This window comes from Drosophila mojavensis, unplaced genomic scaffold (assembly GCF_018153725.1).
Source record: "Drosophila mojavensis isolate 15081-1352.22 unplaced genomic scaffold, ASM1815372v1 contig_136, whole genome shotgun sequence".
Lineage (NCBI taxonomy): Eukaryota > Metazoa > Arthropoda > Insecta > Diptera > Drosophilidae > Drosophila > Drosophila mojavensis.
The window spans coordinates 7702364-7721626 of record NW_025318667.1 but is presented as its reverse complement, the minus strand read 5'-3'; the positions used below and the strand labels follow the sequence as shown (position 1 = coordinate 7721626).

The 19263-nt window shown below is 39.9% G+C and overlaps 2 protein-coding genes across 5 annotated transcripts in view; one reads left to right on the top strand and one right to left on the bottom strand.

Annotated features, from left to right (window-relative positions):
• Positions 1–310: 310 nt before the first annotated feature.
• Positions 311–1763, top strand: LOC6586162. The gene is made up of 2 exons (XM_002011749.4): positions 311–1420; positions 1509–1763. Exons 1-2 carry the CDS (start codon positions 341–343, stop codon positions 1734–1736), a joined length of 1308 nt encoding a protein of 435 aa, XP_002011785.1. The 5' UTR covers positions 311–340; the 3' UTR covers positions 1737–1763.
• A 2457-nt stretch (positions 1764–4220) lies between these two features.
• LOC6586161 (tyramine beta-hydroxylase) overlaps positions 4221–19263 on the bottom strand; it is a 43349-nt gene continuing 28306 nt past the window's right edge. For all 4 annotated transcript variants that reach the window (XM_044010054.1, XM_015160652.3, XM_015160651.3 and 1 more), the window contains exons 3-8: positions 11324–11682; positions 11098–11249; positions 10639–11030; positions 8180–8529; positions 7886–8073; positions 4221–6493 (exon numbers count right to left, since the gene is read on the bottom strand). In XM_044010054.1, the coding sequence (XP_043865989.1) occupies positions 6193–6493; positions 7886–8073; positions 8180–8529; positions 10639–11030; positions 11098–11249; positions 11324–11682 (1742 nt within the window). In that variant the 3' untranslated portion in view covers positions 4221–6192. The remainder of the gene's footprint in view (positions 6494–7885; positions 8074–8179; positions 8530–10638; positions 11031–11097; positions 11250–11323; positions 11683–19263) is intronic.

Here is a 19263-nt window from a genome sequence, read left to right as displayed (position 1 = left end):
ATATAGAAAACTCTCTAAATGATATACGAGCTGTCTATATGATTCTATATTACAAATGAAAAGCATAAAATATTTGGTAAATACATTTATCTACATCCCCTTGGGGGCGCGGCTAATGGTGTAAGCTTACGGCTGACTCAATCACTTATGAAAATACTCAACGAGTATTATGCAGTCGGTAGCATATCAAATTTCATTTTTGATTCTTATTCTTCAAAACAAAAAACAAAAACAAATTATCATGTTGAGAGTGTGAGTCACGTATCACGAGTCAGGTTTCTCATGCTCCTCTGCTGAAAACGAGCGCGTGTAGCGAGATCAGTGCCAATTGTGAGCTGAGATGCGGCGGACGTGTTCGGTTTGGCTGTTGCTGTTGTGCGCGACGGGCGCTGCGGCGGTCTGCGACTTGCGTATTGGGGAGCCGAAGCCGATCGTGGTGAAAAAGTTCGGCAGCAAGACGGCAGTGGTGAAGCGCTCATTGACTGACATCCAGCTGTCGCCGAACGAGTCAATCACCTTCCATTGTCCCACTGGTATCAGCGTGTCGCAGAGCAGCGGGCAGCCGGTCAAGATAAATGCGGAGACGGCGGAGCTGCTGTGCATGAATGATGGAATCTATTTGGACGATCATCAGATCATACAGCATCGCAGCAGCGCCACAGTCTACTGCAGCGGCGGCTTCACCCAGACCCTATACGAAAGCAATCGGCGGCTGCGCGGCTGCCCGGCCGCCGACGCAATGACGCTGATCATCGGCTACAAGCTGAACGGACTGCCGGACGTGAAGCAGTTGGGCATCTGCTATGATCTGGGCACCTCACGGCCGCGCTTCCTCAGCTACCTGGCGTATGCGCCGCGCAATCTGCTGCTCGAGCGGCAGACGGGCCAGGAGCTGGACCGACTCAAGCTGGACACCTATCTGGGCAGCTTGAGCAAATATTTTCGGTTCCCCACCAACTCGGAGTTCCAGCAGTTGGTCAGCAATCAGAAGCAGCTGGGCCAACTCTACGATGGCAAACTGTTCGAGTACGGCAGCCTGCTGCAGGAGCCACAGCTGAGCAAGGAGCTGAGCAACTACGCCGATATGCTGAGCATTGTCTGGCTGCGTGCGCTGCGCACGGGCAACTGGCAGCACTGGCTGGACGCTTTACGCACCGCCAATGGCTACACTGAGGGCGCTGCTGCTGCTCCTGGTGTCGTTGCCTCCTGCAGAGGACAGTTTGATGTGCGCCTGGGCGTCTCGGGCGTGGCAACGCTGCCCATTGCCGAAAGCTGCAATGCCAGTCGATCGCTGCTGCTGCTGGACAGCGCAGGCAATGGCATGCCTGTGCCTGCCCACATCTGGGCACATGTTCGAGCGCTGCAACCAACGGGAACTATAGCCGATGAGTTTGTTGTTGTCGCACACAATTCACCATACGTAAGCAAGCTCACGCATCCGCTCTCACTCTCTTAACCCACTCTCTCTCTCACTCTCTCTCTCTCTAACTGTTCTCTCTTGCTTGCAGTACACTGTAGCGGAGCTCGGCTCGTTCTGTGCGGACATTTGTGCTGAGATACCCTGGCTGCGGGAGAGCCTCTTTGGGCAGCTGCATTTGGTGCCTCAGTACGGCGTCGTCAATTGCTGCCGCATGGATCAGCTGCATAAGCTAGTTGACTTTTCGTTCCCAACGGCAGCGGCAGCGGCAGCGACGCCGACTGCAGCGACGCCGCCAATACCGACGTCGAGCCCTTGAATATAAACAGCACAGCATCAAAACCGTTATCCGATATTAAAGCGCACAGCTCACCAATGCCACGCTCGATCCATACTTTGTGCTCTCTGCTGTGTTTAAAAATAGATTCCCAAAGCTTCGCTTATCTTACATTTACGCATTTGAAAGCTTCTTAGCTGCTTAAATGCTGATTCTAATAGAGCTTTTAAGCTATTTGCATAAGAAGCAAAAACTACTTTTTATGTTTACGCTGAAGCGAAACGACTTTGAGTGCACTGAAAAAAATGAAGTTCTTATGCATATGAATAATTTGTATTAATATTCATTTAGATGTAAATTAATATTTTTAATAAATAAAAATTGCAGAAATCCTATATTTTTGATATATGTATTAGTAAATATGTACAGTAGAATCCCGGTAAATTCGAAATGGCAGGGAGATCAATTTTTTTTATTTTTATTTTTTTTCATTTACACAGTTATTCAAATTATCGAGAATTATTAAGAACAAATTTCTTTCAAGGGGATTAGACTTTTTCGATTTATCGCGATTTCGAATTATCAAGACTAGACTGTATATACTTATTATAATCAGGCTGTGCACTAATTGGGCAAGGCCTTGCATAACATACATACATATATATGTGTATATATATATATTACCCTCTATACATCTGTAAACCACCTCAGAGCTCAAATTACAAAGAATTTGTTTTTAGTTAATCTGAGTGTATAGAAAAATATTAATAGTCGATGAGTTTTCCCGCCTTTAGTTAGTCCAACAAGGAATCTGATAGTCAGAAACACTCACAGCTTATAGCTTAATAACTGATTTAGTGCTTTTTGTGTTGTTAATCCATTTATAGGACTTGTTAACTTGACGCCCGGCCACTTTACGATAAACATCCTTGAGCCCCAAAAACGACTTCAAATTAAAATAGTTTGGGAGTTGGGGCATTACGAGGCAATTGCCACTTAAAATCTGTCATAAAATAACGTTAAAGCGACTTAACCCTCTGTGGAGTCTGTTCGCTTTTAACTGGAGTACCAGGGCCACTTAAAATGCGAGTGCAATGATTAAATGTGCATATAAAATACGTATCTGGGGCTCGTAATAGCTGTGCACTGATTCCAATTTAGTTCGAGGGTTGTAAAACAACAAGAATAAATTGAACTTGAAAGAGATGTCGATTCCGGAATACCCTAACATAGAGAGAGAGAGAGAGAGAGAGAACTAAAAGAGCGGCAGGCGAATTGAATTGTAGATAAATATTATATATAGATAGATTGATTGAGCCAGCTATAAGTGTATATAACTGTGTAACTTTATATTTAAAAACGATAGATTAATTGAGAGTTACGTTATATAAATAAAGAGTAAGCTTATTAGATAAGTGAACTATCGATTAGTAGATACATAGATTGACGGATTGATAGAATATTTGATTGATGAATAGATGGGAGATATAGTTAAATATATATGGATTTCAATATATTGGTACTAGTTACAAATAGTTTTATAAATATGATTCTGACAGAAATAATCTGTTAAGCCTTATCCCAAAGGTATATGATTCATTTGGTATAGGTGGACATTCCAATATCATAATATCGTTGAGCTCGTATATGACATATTAATATTTATATACCCTATAAAGTCATGGCAATGCTAATGATGAAATTATTTCGCTTTTAAAAAAGTCCTTTCATATTTTGCAACGCTTTTTTTAGCTTTGTGTATGGCAATGAATATTAAAATATTTCACTATGCGTGTGTATGTGTGTGATGTTTTTTTACTTTTTGTTTGACTTCGTTAAAAAAAAAAAAACTTTTAATTGGATTGCAACCGTTTTAATACGTTCATAACGGCAAACGGCGCTCCTTTTCGACGCACAAAACTGAAAATCAATTAAAATGTTGCATAGACGGCATATGCATATGCAGCAGGGCATGGAACGAAGTGGAATGGAACAAAGCAGAAACAAACCAAAACACGGCCAGCAACAATGTTTCAACCAATGAAAAGTTTTAGCAAACGAATCAAAGTTTTCAACATTAATTTCAGTTCATTGAAATTTGATCAGGTGAAAAAGGTGTGCAGAGTCCTGTTTCATTACAGTCCTTCAATGAGTAATATGTATGTATGAGGGAACCTATATAAAAGCCAGCTAAAGTCTTACAGGTTCACAAGATAGTTAAGTAATATCTCTTGCGCAGAAATAACTTAAGATTAAACAGATAAAGATTTTTAAAAATAACAAATAATAAAAAAATAAAATCTGCAGAATACTCACTCACAAATAGCCATCAAATAAAAAGAACATTTTCTTCTGGTATGGTGGTCATTTTTTATTATTAGTTACTTTTTGTATACATTTCATTTCATATATAATATATATGTATATATATATATAATTTTTTTAGGGGTTTTTTTTTTTTTTTTTGGTTAGTTTTCTTCGTTTCCACATTTTTTTATATATAAATTTCCATCTAGTACATATATAGGTTTTCATTTCTTTTTTTTTAGCCGTAGAACAATTATCACATCTTAAATATATATGTATGTAGCTACACTTAAACATATCCATTCAATGTTTTCTGCATATGTATTTTGTGTACATCAAATATTTATCATCTTTGGTTATTTTCGTTTTATGCAAAAAAAAAAAAAGTGTATCATCAAGCACATCAACAACAACCGCTTTGAAGTACTCGAAAGTTGTCAACGAGAGTCAAAAGTACTCAAAAGTTGTTGAAATTCTCATTGCCGTATATTCATTCGCACTCAAAGCTTACACGTTTTCAATAGTACTTATACTCGTACGTATTCATTTCTATATGAACTCAATTGAGTCTATATCAATTCCTGCTCGTACCGTGCCGTATTCATAGTCATACTCTTATACATTTTCCTACTACTCATTTTAGATCCATTCGTATAGACACACTCTCTTGCACTGCTCGCATATTGAGATTTACTCCTACTCAGATGATCTTATAATGGCTTCTAATGGTATTCAGTTCATCCTAAATCACTTCTAATCATACTCAGTTGATCGTAGACTTACTTTGATTCATACCTAGCTGATCTTGTACTCACTTGTTGCTGAGCTGATCCTATACACACTTTTATTCATACTCAGCTGGCCTTCTACTTCGTTTTACTTATACCCAACTGATCTTAAACTCAATTCGATCCATACTCAGCAGATCTTCCATGTCTTTCTACTTATACTCGGCTGATCTTCTACTCATGTCGGCTCACTGATTTTATTCTCACTTCTACTCATACTCAACTGCTCTTATACTCCTTTCTATATATTTTCATCTGTTCTGAGACTCATTTCGACTCGTACGCAGCAGATCACTTCTACTAATACTCAACTGTGCTCGTTCTATACTGAACATATACTCATTTCATTTCATTCATTCTCATTCCTCTTTTCTTCAGCTGAAACTCTAAATAAACTTTGATATACCTAAATCGAAGATCGATAAAGGCTTGCTATCGATAATCGGCGACAATTGCTTTGGACACATGCCTGGCTGTTGGCTATCCAAACAAAAAAATCGAAATGGCAAAGAGAAAGCAAATGCGGCTGCAAGTGCCGGACACTTGACTTGATGTCGGGCAATTAGAGCTGTTTGATAGCTGCTGCGTGGGTTGGGTCTGGCCAGGTGGACAGACGGCTTCAGGTGGACTGGGCAGCCTTTTTATCTGACACGCGTTTCGACAGGCTCAAAAGTTGACTCATTTATATTGTATAAACAGGGCCGTCAGCTTGCATTGAAAACTGTTTCAGTCCGTGGCCCCGAGCGAGCTGCCGCTTGCTTTTGTAGCAGCAGCGACGGCAACGTCGACTGCGACTGCGACAGCTTCTCCATTTATTTTCCTTACGGCATTTCGTTTATTTTGTTTTGTTTCATTTCTTCTCTTCTCGTTTCTTTTCTTTTTGCCACATTTCTTTAACATTTTCCCTTTGTGTCATTTGCCGGTTCAGGCCGGGGCCAGCAGCTCGGTCGGCAAATTTCAAAGGCCAACAATTCATTAGTTATTTAAAGAAAGTTTTTTGTTGCCAAACACCCGACGACGTACTCGCACCGCCCCTTTGCCCTCTGTCCCTGCCCCCTGCCAAAGTCCACCCGCCAGCCTTTTGTCTTTGCCATTTCAATTGACAATAAGCGTTGATGTTGATGTTCTTGATGACAATCATCATATTCTACTATATAAACCTGACCAAAAATGTAAAAAAAGAACAACAAGAAAACAAATAAAAACATTTAGAGAGAACCTTACAAACCCGCTGCCAAAAGCATGCCATTTGTAATCGCATGTGTATGTGTTGAGTGTGTGTGTGCGTGCGAGTGTGTGTGTGTGTGTGCGTGCCATGTGCGTGCCATGTGCATGCCCCGCCCCCTTTGCCGAAATACGTAATTGGAATTCCGTATCCGTCCGCCGTGCTCATTGCTCATTGCCTAGTAGATGCACTCGCCTAGCAAATCGCAGTCGCCCTTCTCCAGGGGCTTCAGCCAGAGCGGATTGTAGTTGGGGCAGAGCTTGCGATGAATGGGTATTTTGATTTGGACTGGCGTCGGTGGCACGCCCTCCCAATTGCGCCCCTCAAAGCGCTGGCCATCGGATCGGTTGCACTGCATGCTGAGCGGCTCCTGAATGTACATCGTATATAATTGGTCCACATGCGGCTGGGTCCATTCGATAGTCCGATAATTCGCCGAACGTGCTCCGTTCAGGTGTATGCCATGCTGATGCTCCTTTCTAGATAGAGGCAGAGAGGGTGAGAGGTAGAGAGAGAGAGAGAGGAATTTTAATTTCCAGAGCTAAGCCAAATGTCCCCGCCTCGTCTGGGCGCGATTTCAGTGAGAAATTTTCATTTGCACCTCATTCCGTCGCCAATCAACTATTTGAATCCTATGGAAAATCTGATCTCTTAGAATGACAGTTTGGTACTCCAAATAGTTAGTAAGGATATGGAGTGGAACGATGGAATGAAACAAATTCAAATGAGGACGCAGAATGTGTAGTAATAGAAAGAGGCTAATCAAGGCATAGATACATACACCCAAAACATAACCTGGAACAGTGGAATGTAACAAAGACCAACACAAGCAACCTTCAGTAAAGTAAACTCAATTAAAGATCAGATGATGAAACTAAAATCTACTATTTAAGACAAATAAAACAAGCCGGAATGAAATGGAAATGAAACACTTTTAGCTGTATATTTTCCAATTCACTTTAAACTTTGTCCGCATTTCAAGCTAATTCTTTTTTTCAAAGGAATGGAATGGGAATGAAATATGGGAAGTCGACAAGCGATTGTCGGCGACTTAAAGGTAGCTCTATACATATACATATATATATATATATATCAAGCTATCTCTTTGTTTCCCTGCTATACGGCAGCCTATTTTGGCTAAGCTTTTCTTATGCCCGTCACAGCTGGCAGACACCTACGGGTTTTACCTTTTTGTGCTACGTAAATTTTCATAAGTTCTCTCATTCTCTCATTCAATCAGGCGGCCTTTGTGTGCCGGCACGAGGCTTGAACCCAATTTTTGGGCTGCCGAAAAAGTCTCGCAAGTTGCACAAGTCTCGCAAGTCTCTAATCTAATGTTCAAAAATAAAGCGAAGATGAGTTTTTACTTTTCTTTTGACGCTGGCTTCACAAACAGCCAACTAACAATGCGACGCGCCTTCAAGGACTTTGCCAGTTTAGGCCTGGGCCCATTAACGCTGGCAATTAGCGTGCACCTTGCAAAGCGCGAACGGGACGGACAGACGAACGGAAGGGCGGATGGGCGGACGGACGGATGAACAGGAAGCTGAAGACATTTCCGTTATGAATACGCTTAAAGCGCGGCAGCCGCAAACCGGAGCCGCAACAAATGCCGGAATGCCAAACTTTTGCCTTTGATGGAAGAACGAACAGAGAGAGAAAGAGAGAGACAGATAGATGAGAAAGTGCCATTAGGTTGTGTTGCCGCTGGTCTCTCAACTCGCTCAATTTCTGCTAAAGGGGAAGTCTGTGACCCCACCTCTGCCTCCACCTCCCCCATCATCTCTACTTCTCCTGCTGTTAACTCCATTGCTTTACCCCCTCTCCATCTTAATTGAAACATTAAGCACGCCCGCATTTCATCCGCTTACCGCTTCATATAGATAAAATAATCCTCGAGTGTCTCCTCCGAAACAGAGCTCTTGCACACCTCCAGCTTGGTGGCCGGATAGTAGTGTATATAGTTGACGCACATCTCATCGCTAATGGAGAAGCCGCCGAGAGTGACATTCGCAGTGCCAAGCGTATTATAATAGCAGGTGGTGACCAATGCATCGCCCTGCAGAGCAACAGAGAGAAAGAGAAAGGGAGAGAGAGAGAGAGAGAAAGATGCAGAGCAGATTTACCCACTGCATATAGAGTGAGAGCATGAATTTAATGCTTACCGGCAGGACGCGGGGCTTGTAGTGCAGCGTGCGCATCTCCTGGAAGTGATGCGAATAGTAATCATCGCGATTTATCTCCCGCAGCTCCTGTTCGCCCCGGAAGTGTCTGGTCAGGATGCGAACGCCGCGCAAATGCGTATGCAGCTGCGATCCAAATATAATGATGCCCGTCTTTGGCAATGCGGCCCGTGTACAGTCCGCCACACAGTAGCCACTCAGTGGGAAGGCCGTCTGGCCAGGCGGTATCGCCATTTTGTCCGTATACTCGAGACCCAATTCCATGACGCCAGCATCGTATTGTCGCAGCGTCTTCGATAATTTAATGCGAAATCCAGAGTTGTCCATCAGACCTGCAGGGCGTATGATTAATATTAATGCAGGCGCACAGAAATTACGACGGACAGCAGCAGCTCCGTTGAAGATGCACACACGTCGTAACGCCCCCAGTCCCTAGAGACAGGCACAACTCAGCATCTCGTGCTCACGTGATTTAAGAACCATAACAGCTCGTGAGTGTGCGTAAGTCGTCGTCGTGACTTGTGACTTATTACATAATTATTGAAATGTAGTCAATAGTATCGGTTATTTTATATATAAATACACAAAAAAAAAAAAATATATATATATATATATATATATATTTATATATATATATTTAAAAAAATCTATATATACAATAGAAAAGCTTTTAATATTAAAAAATAATAATTATAATTAATATTACAAAATAATTTTGAAAATAATATATAGATATTTACAAGATTGTAATTTAACAAATAAGATATAATCCTACATAGAGCCGAAGGCCTGGTCGCTAGCGGCCTTATTATATACTTAGCTTTAATATTCTTGTGTATTATAGCTAACTTTGTAAAAAATAAAATAAAAATAATTTTGAAAACGGGCGTTACAGACTACAGAATATTCAAACGCTTCCAGATCCATTTTCCGATTTGCCACGCCCCCATAGGCGCATCGGTAAAATCATAACACTTTATCAGATGAGGTTGCCCCGAGTATATATTCTAGATTTCAAATCTCAAACTTCTATAACAATACCATAGTGTCCGGCTTGACAGACGGACAGACAGCAAGACTGACACCAATATATTTTAATTGGCTTTAATTTAAGAATAAAATCTAATAATTAAGAACAAAAATCGAAAACTGTATAAGCAGAGTTTGAAAATTAAATTTATTCCATTATTCAAATAAATAAATAAAAATAACCAAACGAAAAATTCAGAAATAAAAGAAAAAATTATTATTATTGCTCGTGTTATTTGAAATTCGACTCATCTCTAGCTGACACACAGACACACACACACACACACACGCTCAGAGCCACACACCGTGAGTAAGACATTGGGCTGAGTGGTTCAGTGAGTATGCTGTGTGGCCATGCATTGCGCTAGATGAGGCCATCGACAAGGATGTGTAAGGATATAAGGGGACACAAGGACACTTCAAGCAGCAATAATGACATTTTGCTTCAGCTCAGCGGCTTGTAGCAGTCGCAGTCGCAGTCACAGGCACAGGCACCGGCTCAGTCACAGTCACAGTCACTCCCCCTGTTGTTATTTATACAAAAGTTTTAATGAAATCAACCCTATACATACACCCAAATGTACGTCTATATAGCATACATACATATATACATCTCTGTTTTTGTATACTCTTATCAAAAAAGTGAAAAAGAAGTACAGGTGAGGAACACATCGCACAAAAGCAGCAGCTCAACAATCATCTAAATCGAATTACCCCTGGTAAATTGCCATTGTCAGTGTGAACACATTCTTGCCCCTTTGAGTTTCTTCTTCTCTTTTTAAGAAAAACAACGAAACATTGTTGGTAAATAAACAAAAATATCCATTGAACTATGCATGACTAGAATATACCCTCACCTGCAAATAGCTCTGACTTGCTGATTGAATAATAATTCTTCAATGCATGGAAACAATATATTTCTTGAATTTTTTTTTTTTTTTTTTTTTTTTGGTATTTCTGCATATTAATTCACTTCCTAGCTTTATTCCAATTTTATAAATTTTGTATATTTTTTAAGCTGTGTTTTCTACGTTTTTGTATCGATCTTGAGTTATTTAAAGTGATTCTGATTAACCAAAATTTGATCAACTGTATAAAATTATAAATAAAGCCTAAAGTCTTTAATCTCACACCTAGACTCTAGGCACCCACATATCACTATCGAAACATGAACGATTTTCTTGATCTCAATCGAGTTTTCTATAATATTTTATTCAACAATAAATATTTAACTTTTCCGTTGCAGTTCTTAATACTTTGGTACAGATGAAAATCTTGAGGATTTTTTCCTTTATCAGCTCAGCAAAATAATTCTTCTGATTTTTGCAATAACTTTTTCATTTCATTCCAATCTCAAGCCCAACTTTTCTTTGATCTTTGCACGAACTCTTTAGTTTTCTCTCTTTACTCACCCTCCAGTAGCTCTGGATTATTGAAGTGCACCTCGAGCCGCACGTAGGGATTGAAGCCGGAGCCACCGATTGGCAGGCCGGCTTCTGGTGGATACGTAAAGGTGCTGGCGCCCATGGCCCACAGTGCCATTACCTTGGAGCAGACCTTGGCTGCCGGGGGCAGCTGTTCGCAGTCGCCGTTGTAGAGTGGAATCTCAGCATGCTCGTCCGTTTCGCAGTGGAAGATCTCCATATGATGCACAATGCCGGGCGACTTGATGATTGGCTCGAACTGCACGATATGCATGCGATTCTTGACAAAGTCATCCAAACGCTGCACATGGCACCAGTAAGTGGTCTCTTGACTGGGCACCGGCGCTTGCTCCAGCGTGATTTCGATTTGCTCCAAGTCGCTGAGGAATAGCCAAGAGCGTAAGACCCATCCCCCTCAAGGCTAAAGAGAAGCCTCGCCATACTTACGTTTCGGGAATGAGGATCTTGTCGGCGCGCAGTAGCTGCAACATCTTCAGACCCGCCTCGTGTGGAGCCGTCACATTGGGCAACGCGAACTGATGATCCTCCAGAGCGAGCTCCGATTCGCCGCGTGCCCATACCACGTACATGGTGCCCTCCTGCAATGCACACAAACCAGGACATCACATATAGCAGAGAGTTTACCAAATTGGAAGTATATTGTTCCACCTACATGCAATCGCAGATCGAGCGGATCGCAGGTATCGAACTTGCGCTTGAAGGCCAGCGTGAATTCGTCCATTTTGAAGACCTCGCAGTCCTGCTGATAGTCCTTGCGCACCCAATGACCATCGGGGCTGGTGTAGGTGTCGGTGACCACATTGAAGAAGCCATTCTGATTCTCAAAGAAACAAATATCTGCATCGGCCAAGCCGCCACGTTTCGAAAAGCCCAAATAGAACCAACGATGCTGCTCATTGAACGCATTCTGCAAATGGAAGAGCACCTCCTGCTTATACCAGTCAACCATCCAGCTCAGCTTGATTTCCTTGTCATCCAGAAAGATCTCATGTAGCTTTGTGTCCGAGAGACCTGCAAAGTGGAGAAAAGAAGCAACATTTAGTAGGCCGAAAGTCTTCTATGAAACTAGGTAGCCCGAGTACCATAGACTCGAAGACCCAACGACTTTAGGCCCGTATATTTTGAGAAAGACAAGATAACCTTAGTATACTCAAGACACAATACTGTAAGACCTTAAGATCTAAAACCTGTATAGTATTATCATTTAGTGGCTTAAAGTTGTTCTCTTCAAGGTAACATCTAGAATATAGGCTTTATGACTGTATCATATAAAGCCTATATAATTTGCGTATAAAGAAATATTTCGGGGTCGACAGCTTTTATGGAGATGTTTTGGTGGATGATGGAGGGATGATGATGTTTATTAAATTATAACACAATTATAATTATCTCCAATATTTGTTATTTTGATTAAGCTCGTAGGATATTTATAATGTTACGATATATAAACGTGTAATGTGACGCGCTTAAAGCTTAAAGAGTAATATCACAATTCTTATTAACTAATGATGGTAAATTGAATGATTGTTTATTATCGATAGTATCGATTAAGAACAAGCGTGGTGGCAGATCGCCATACTTTTGACCACTTCCTAATCTGGGTATCCTCAGGATCCAAGACCTTAAGACCCTTAAATATAAGGGCAGTATATTAGAACTTAAGAAAGAGTTTTTAAAGAACCTTTTCAGATAGTTCTTGATATATTTATTAAGTTATTTGAGCATTAGCAATAGTTGAGTCGCTAGTTCAAGAATCTCCTCGATTCGTATAGAGTCCCAAATTACTTCACATAAATAGCTAATGATGGTCTCAGCTGCTGAGCACCAGCCTCTGTTTATTTAGTTTCTCAGTGAGCAAAAAAGAAACATTCTTAAGGCTTGCTTCGCCCACTGTCCGCCCAGTTGTCTGTTATTTGACTATGGCCTTTTGCTTTTTTGCTATTTTATAACAAGCTCAAAATGAATGATTGCAATACGAGCACAATTACGTGCGCTGGCCCCGTCCTGAAGTGGGTCGGTGCGGGGCGAATTTGTAGTACAAGCCAAGATAATCAAGTTGCCTCTGCACTAATTACCAAAAAAAAAAAAAAAAAAAAAAAAAAAAACAGAATAAAACAAGTAAGAAGACTCTAGTCGAGACTGCTCGACTAAGAGATACCCTGAACCCTCTAAGCTGATATTCTAATCATTCTGCACTTCTTTTATGCACACATACATACACATGCATCCACACGCACGCATAAGCCTGCGCTCTGCTAACTGCGCAGTAAGCAGCGACTGCGCTTGGGCTGCGCTGCAGTGTGGGCAATATGAGAATTTATTTGTCGAATAATTTCTTTTGTAGTCATACGATCTTAATGAAACTTTCAGAGTGTAATCATATGGTGAATATGTGTGTACATTTTAAAGCACAAGTCTCTAGTACTTGAAATGCGTTTTTTACAAATTGGGGGCGAAGGGGACGTGGTATCCAAAATCTGTAAATTACAAAATCTTTGTATAGATTAACTTTATATACAACGCAAATTTGAAGACAACAGGTCTAAAAATGTTCAAATTAAGCTAAAAAAACAAAATCAATTTTTCGATTATTCTCGATAAAAAAGTTATCGGACGATTTATCGAAAAAATAAAGCAAACTCGTACTGCGTATGGTACACACGAGTATGCATGCCAAATTTCTTCTCTCTAGCTCTTATAACTTCTGAGATCGACGCACTCATACGGACGGACGGACGGACGGACGGACGGACAGACGGACAGGGCTATATCGACTCAGCTCATCGCGCTGATCAAGAATATATATACTTTGTGGGGTCTGCCACGCCTCCTTCTGCCCGTTACATACTTTTTCACAAAACCATTATACCCTGATTTCCCATTTTCAATGGGTTCAGGGTATAAAAATAAAATATATAAAAACGAACAAAATAAACGTAAGCCAAGCCATGGCCTGGCAAGGACGAACGGCAAAGGAATTCAATCTTTCAGGCTGAATGTTATCTTCTCGACTTCGAACCGCAGTCGAGTCCGGTGCAGCTGTATGCGTAGCTCAGGTCATTAGATTTATGTTACCAAAGGACTCCCGGCCAGGCAACCGAACATCAATTACAACGACAACAGCATCTCAACCGGGCCGGACCCGGGTCGGAGGCGGCCAGAGGGAACTGCGACTCAGTGGAGCGGCAGTAACGAGAAAGAAAACCCAATAAAATGTCAAATCCAATTGGCAAGCACACACACACACACACACACACATACACACGTACTCACACACACACACACGCGCAGACAGACACAGCATGGATATCGTATAAACGTAGTTTGCAAAGTATATCAAACTGTTTGACAGCGAGCATGGACAGTGCTGTGTGGCATGGAGCCGCCGACGGGTGCCGCTGCCAGCCACATGGAGTGCAAAAAGCGACGCTGCAAACACTCGATTACAATCAAAAGTGACAGCGATTCGCTGCGTTTCGCCACTGAATTTATTGAGATAAACGAAGAACCGAGTGCCCAGAGCACACAGCCAAGAGCTGAGCATCGAAGGCGGACCTCTCCATGGAACTGGAGCTATGAATGGAGCTGTTGCTGCAGCTACCGCTGTCCATTGCCTTTTTTACGCTGACGAATCTCGTTTCCTCCCCAACTGCTTCCTCTTCATCTGCTTTTTTGGTGGACTGAAGTGTGCGCCAAGAGCTGTTCGGCAACTATGTTGATTATGACCAGGTATGAATTGGTCTAAATTGATAGCGAAGTGAATTTGGTTTGACTATATAGAATAGCTTAGATTTGGTGGAGTAGATTAGACTAGATAAAATATATCAGTCTTGATAGAGTAGATTAGACTAGATAGACTAGTTTATCTATCTACATAGAGTAGATTAGACTAGATAAATATAGATGATCTAGATCGACTAGGTAGACTAGATAGACTAATAGACTAGATCGGAAAAGATAAACTAGATAGACTAGATACATTAGATGGACTAGATCGGCTAGGTAGACTAGTTAAGCTAGATAGACTAGATAAATATAGATAAACTAGATCGAGTAGAAAGACTAGATAGACTGGATAGAATAGATAGATTAGATAGACTAGATTGACAAGATAGACTAGATAGACTAGATAGACTTGATAGACTAGATAGACTAGATAGACTAGATAGACTAGATAAACTAGATAGACTAGATAGACTAGAAAGGCTAGATGGAATAGATAAAACTTGATAGGGTAGATTATACTAGATAGGGTTGATATACTAAATAGACTACAAAGAGTAGATTCGACTAGATAGACTAGATAGGCAAGATAGACTAAATAAGTTAGGTAGGCTAGATCGACTGGATGGACTAGATAGTCTGGGTTGAGTATATAAGACCAGAAAGACTAAAAACACTAGATATACTATATAGCCTATACTATATACGCCTGAAGGTCCATGCAGAAGAGACTGATAATCAGCTAAAAGCTCTTTAGGTCTGAAGAAAGATTTATAGACTGAGAATCAGCTTAGGCACATTGAAACTTGAAAACTGGGCATGAGTTCATAGTTTCTCAGTCTAAGAGCCAAGTCTGCTTCAAGTCTAGAAAACCAAATTAAGAAATCTCCCTTTAAGTCAAGTTTACCCAAGAGCTCACCACATTCATATAAAGAGTCTGGAGACTCTAGAGTCTCTAGAGAGACGTTCTCGAAGGAGTCACTTTAAAGATCTTTCTCTCTCTTCCTGTTTCCCTCTGGCTAGCCAATTTCATAGTTTACAAAATAATTTGCAAATCCAGCTCTGACAGCTTCAGCTATCTATGATATATAAATTGCAATATCTGAAACAATTTTGTAAGCTGTCAATTCAAAGAATCAATTCAAAGCGCCATCTCTATAGTCCGGCACAGCGGAAGTAATTTGTACGCCCAAAAGAGCTGAAGTCCAGCGCTGAGGTGTAGTTCCAGTGAGTTTTTTGCCTTTGCTCTGCACTGTCTGGCACTAAAATTGATTTGTTATCCTACATATGTCTCACACACACACACACACATACACACACGCACAAGAACCAGGAGCATTGATAGAGGCACTCACATATATCATTTGCCAAACGGTGTCCGCGCCAACTCGTTTCTGTTTGTTTTACAACCGCAAAAAAAAAAAATGTGGAAAAAGTGGAAAATAGTAGCAAAAAGCAGAGGGAAAATGTGAGCAGAGTGAAACGTGTTCTCACACTGAATTTCCATTTGGCAAATGCTGCTTCTTCTTCTTCTTTTTCTTCTACTCAGTGGCATTGTCGACTCACTCGAGTGGAAATAACAACGCTTATAGACAACAAATTGCGCTCATTGTTCAGCTTCCTCTGCGTCCATTCCCATCTCCATCTCCATCACCATCTCCATCTGCATCTCGGCTCTCCTCTTTATCTGTTCAATTTATTATTCGCTTAACTTTCGAATAACTGAAAAATATTCACAATTTGTTATCACATATGATTGCATTGGCTCCCGATATAATACATTCCGAGTTGAGTTTGTATTATGCAAATGCCGAGCATATTAACTGAATCTACATAATTATTGAAGATAGCTCAACTGGAATATTCTCGGATTTTGCTATGCATAACAATTCCAATCAGTAGCTGGATAATGTATCAATTTTAGAGGGGAAGGAAAGAGAGAGAGAGAGAGAGGAAGCTTAATATACATAATATGCAGAAATTTATAGTTGAGCTGAGCTCTTGGGTATTGCGTTTCATCAGAATAGTGCGCCCTGTCCTCGTCCTCCATTAATGTTGAACATTTTGTATATCATTCAAGCTATGCTCATTCACGACAATGATATGAGCATATTGGTTTTGTGCAATGGCAGTTTTCGCCAGACCGGAAATTTAGAATATATGTTCATGGTAAACCTTCTCTACACACAATGGGTGCATTGTAAATCGAAATATGTCCCTTCCAGTATATCAGAAACCAGTTGAGATTTAAAATACTCACGTTGATAATTAATTAAAAAGATTTGACGGATGATACACGCCCATTTTAAGGCGTGACAAGCGACCCTAGAAGCCTACAAATTAAACAAATGAGTTATTGTTCTCCAATTCTCCAAGATGTTTAATCTCAACACAGAAAGAGGGCATGCACACACACACACCCATATACACACACATTTAGCTGACATTCCCCACATTGCACTATGGGGAATTTTGCCGTTTTTCGGGTATTTAGTCATTTTTGCGAAGTATGAAAATTTATAATTTTTTTATGTTAACATCTTAATAAAACTCCAAACTTTAAGGTACTGTACCCAAAATGTTGAATAACAGTCCACTGTTAAGCCTAACAGCTGTTAAAGTCAGCTGTTATCTTCGAAAAGCATTTGCCTTCAGCTTACAATTTGTGTTAGCCGATTTTCAAATCATCGTTATTCAATGACCAGACATTATTTTTGAGAAATTTAAAAAGGATATGAATTTTTAGGGCTTCTACTATGCGTTGGCTTAAAAACCAATTGATGTTTGAACTTATTTTAATCATTTATTGTATAATTAGCAAATGTTGTCAAATTTCATTTCTTGTAAATAAAATTAAACTTTGCAAAGACATATAAAACAGCCACCAGGGCGCACCAGTGTAATTCCAATTGCATGTTATAGAGTAATCAATTGGGATCTTAGTGCCTTTGTCTCAATGTGCACTTTTGCGCACAACCGGCGCAAATCAATTTTTAGCAGGTGACTATGAGCTGACCTGTGTGATATTTGGCTCAATGAAAAAGGCAACTCTAACCAAGAAATAGTAATTGTGATTTTGAAACTAAATAAGACTAATATTGATTCAACTTATAAATGATATTAAAAAAGCAAAAGCCGCTTTTTTTGCCAAAATATAAATTACAAATGGAAGAAATGCAGCAGGAACAAAAACTAGCTGACAACTATGAATGACTGCCTATGACAGCAAATGTTTATAAAAATAATTGTTCATTTGAGGCAGATTATGGAAAGTACTGTTCATCCTGTAGGCTTTTTTGGTAAGGAAGCGTCTGATTTGCCCAACCAGGTCTATAAATCAGACTAATTTCATCATGCATGAGAGCATGAGAGCAGAATCCATAATTTCGCTGATGGTTTTTAACAATGGATACATCTGATCAGATTATTTCTTCGGCAAATCTTTAGAAAAGAGTTTGAAAGCATAAAGGTCGCTGTCTAATGAAGTTGTACGTATTGTATTATGTAAAGTTGAAGGCACAATTAAATCAGTTGAAGAACCCGAATTTTTTTAGCGGATCAATATTTCTGGCTGATTTGGAACTCGAAACTGAAGAAAACTAATTTCGATTTTATGAAAGTTCGATTGTTTTCAATTAAAATTATTATTTTAAAGTATGAACAAGCAAAATTCTTAAAAAAAAAAAAAAAATTTTAATACAAAATTTTAATAAATTTTTTTTGGGTGGGCGGTGACACGCCCATTTTTCTAAAATATATTTCTGATGGTATACATATTAATAATACAAAAACCGGATCAAAAAATCTGGCTTAGTTTTTAAGTTATTAATTAATACCCGATAATTTGGATTTTTCCCCATAGTGCATTGAAGACGCAGCGGAAAAAGTTTTAATTTTCTGGAAATTCGATTTGTGTGTTGCCTACTTTTCAGCTGACGTCCCAAAGAAAAATAAAATACGACCAGGTACGAAAATTGAGAAAAACTATCGGGAAAATCGTTTGCTAGACAGCTACTGGATTTTCTTACTTCTTTTCTCTTTTTCCCCTACCTTTTTTTGACTCACTTTTCAATTGCTTTATTCTCGATTGCTTTGTCTTAACTTTTCAATTGCATTTTCATTCACACTTAACAGCTTTTATCCCGTCGGCAATTTAAGCTCCAACAGCAGCAACAACAACAGCTGCAATACATTGCACGCATAACTGTAAATTTAATAAACTTGTTCCGAGTTTATTGCATTTGCTTGACTGCTCCTTGGCCCTCAGCTCAAAATACCAATAAACAAAAGGAAGAGGAATATATTGCGAATATATATATATATATATTTTTTTTTTTTTTTTAGTGGAGTATGCCCAACCCATGAATACCCGGCAATATGTGACGAGCTGCTAGATATAGCATTTCGTCTATATAGACGATGTATATACATCTATGACTCTATGAATAGATAGAAACATACATACATCATACGTCATATATGCATCATGCATACATCATACATCATACATCATATATCATTTAGTATAAAGCACGCCTATATGTACTTCTATGGATCTGATCTACTAAATCGCCCTCTCTCTCTCTCTTTCTCACTCTCTCTCCTTCTCTGCCTTGACCTAAGCAAATATACTCCATCGCCCTTTCAATGCTAGCAGAGCATCAAAACCAAGTTAAAATAGTTTTTACACTTTGTGGCATCGAATTTCAGTTACCTTGCCAAACGCGCTGTAAATGTGTGAAATAAATTTGCTTTAATTGAAAAACTTTATTATTAATCGAGGTGACCTACAAAATGTGTTGTAACTTGAACTGTTGGCTAGAAGAAAAATATATGGATGAGCATTACAATGAGAATGACTAGAAAAGA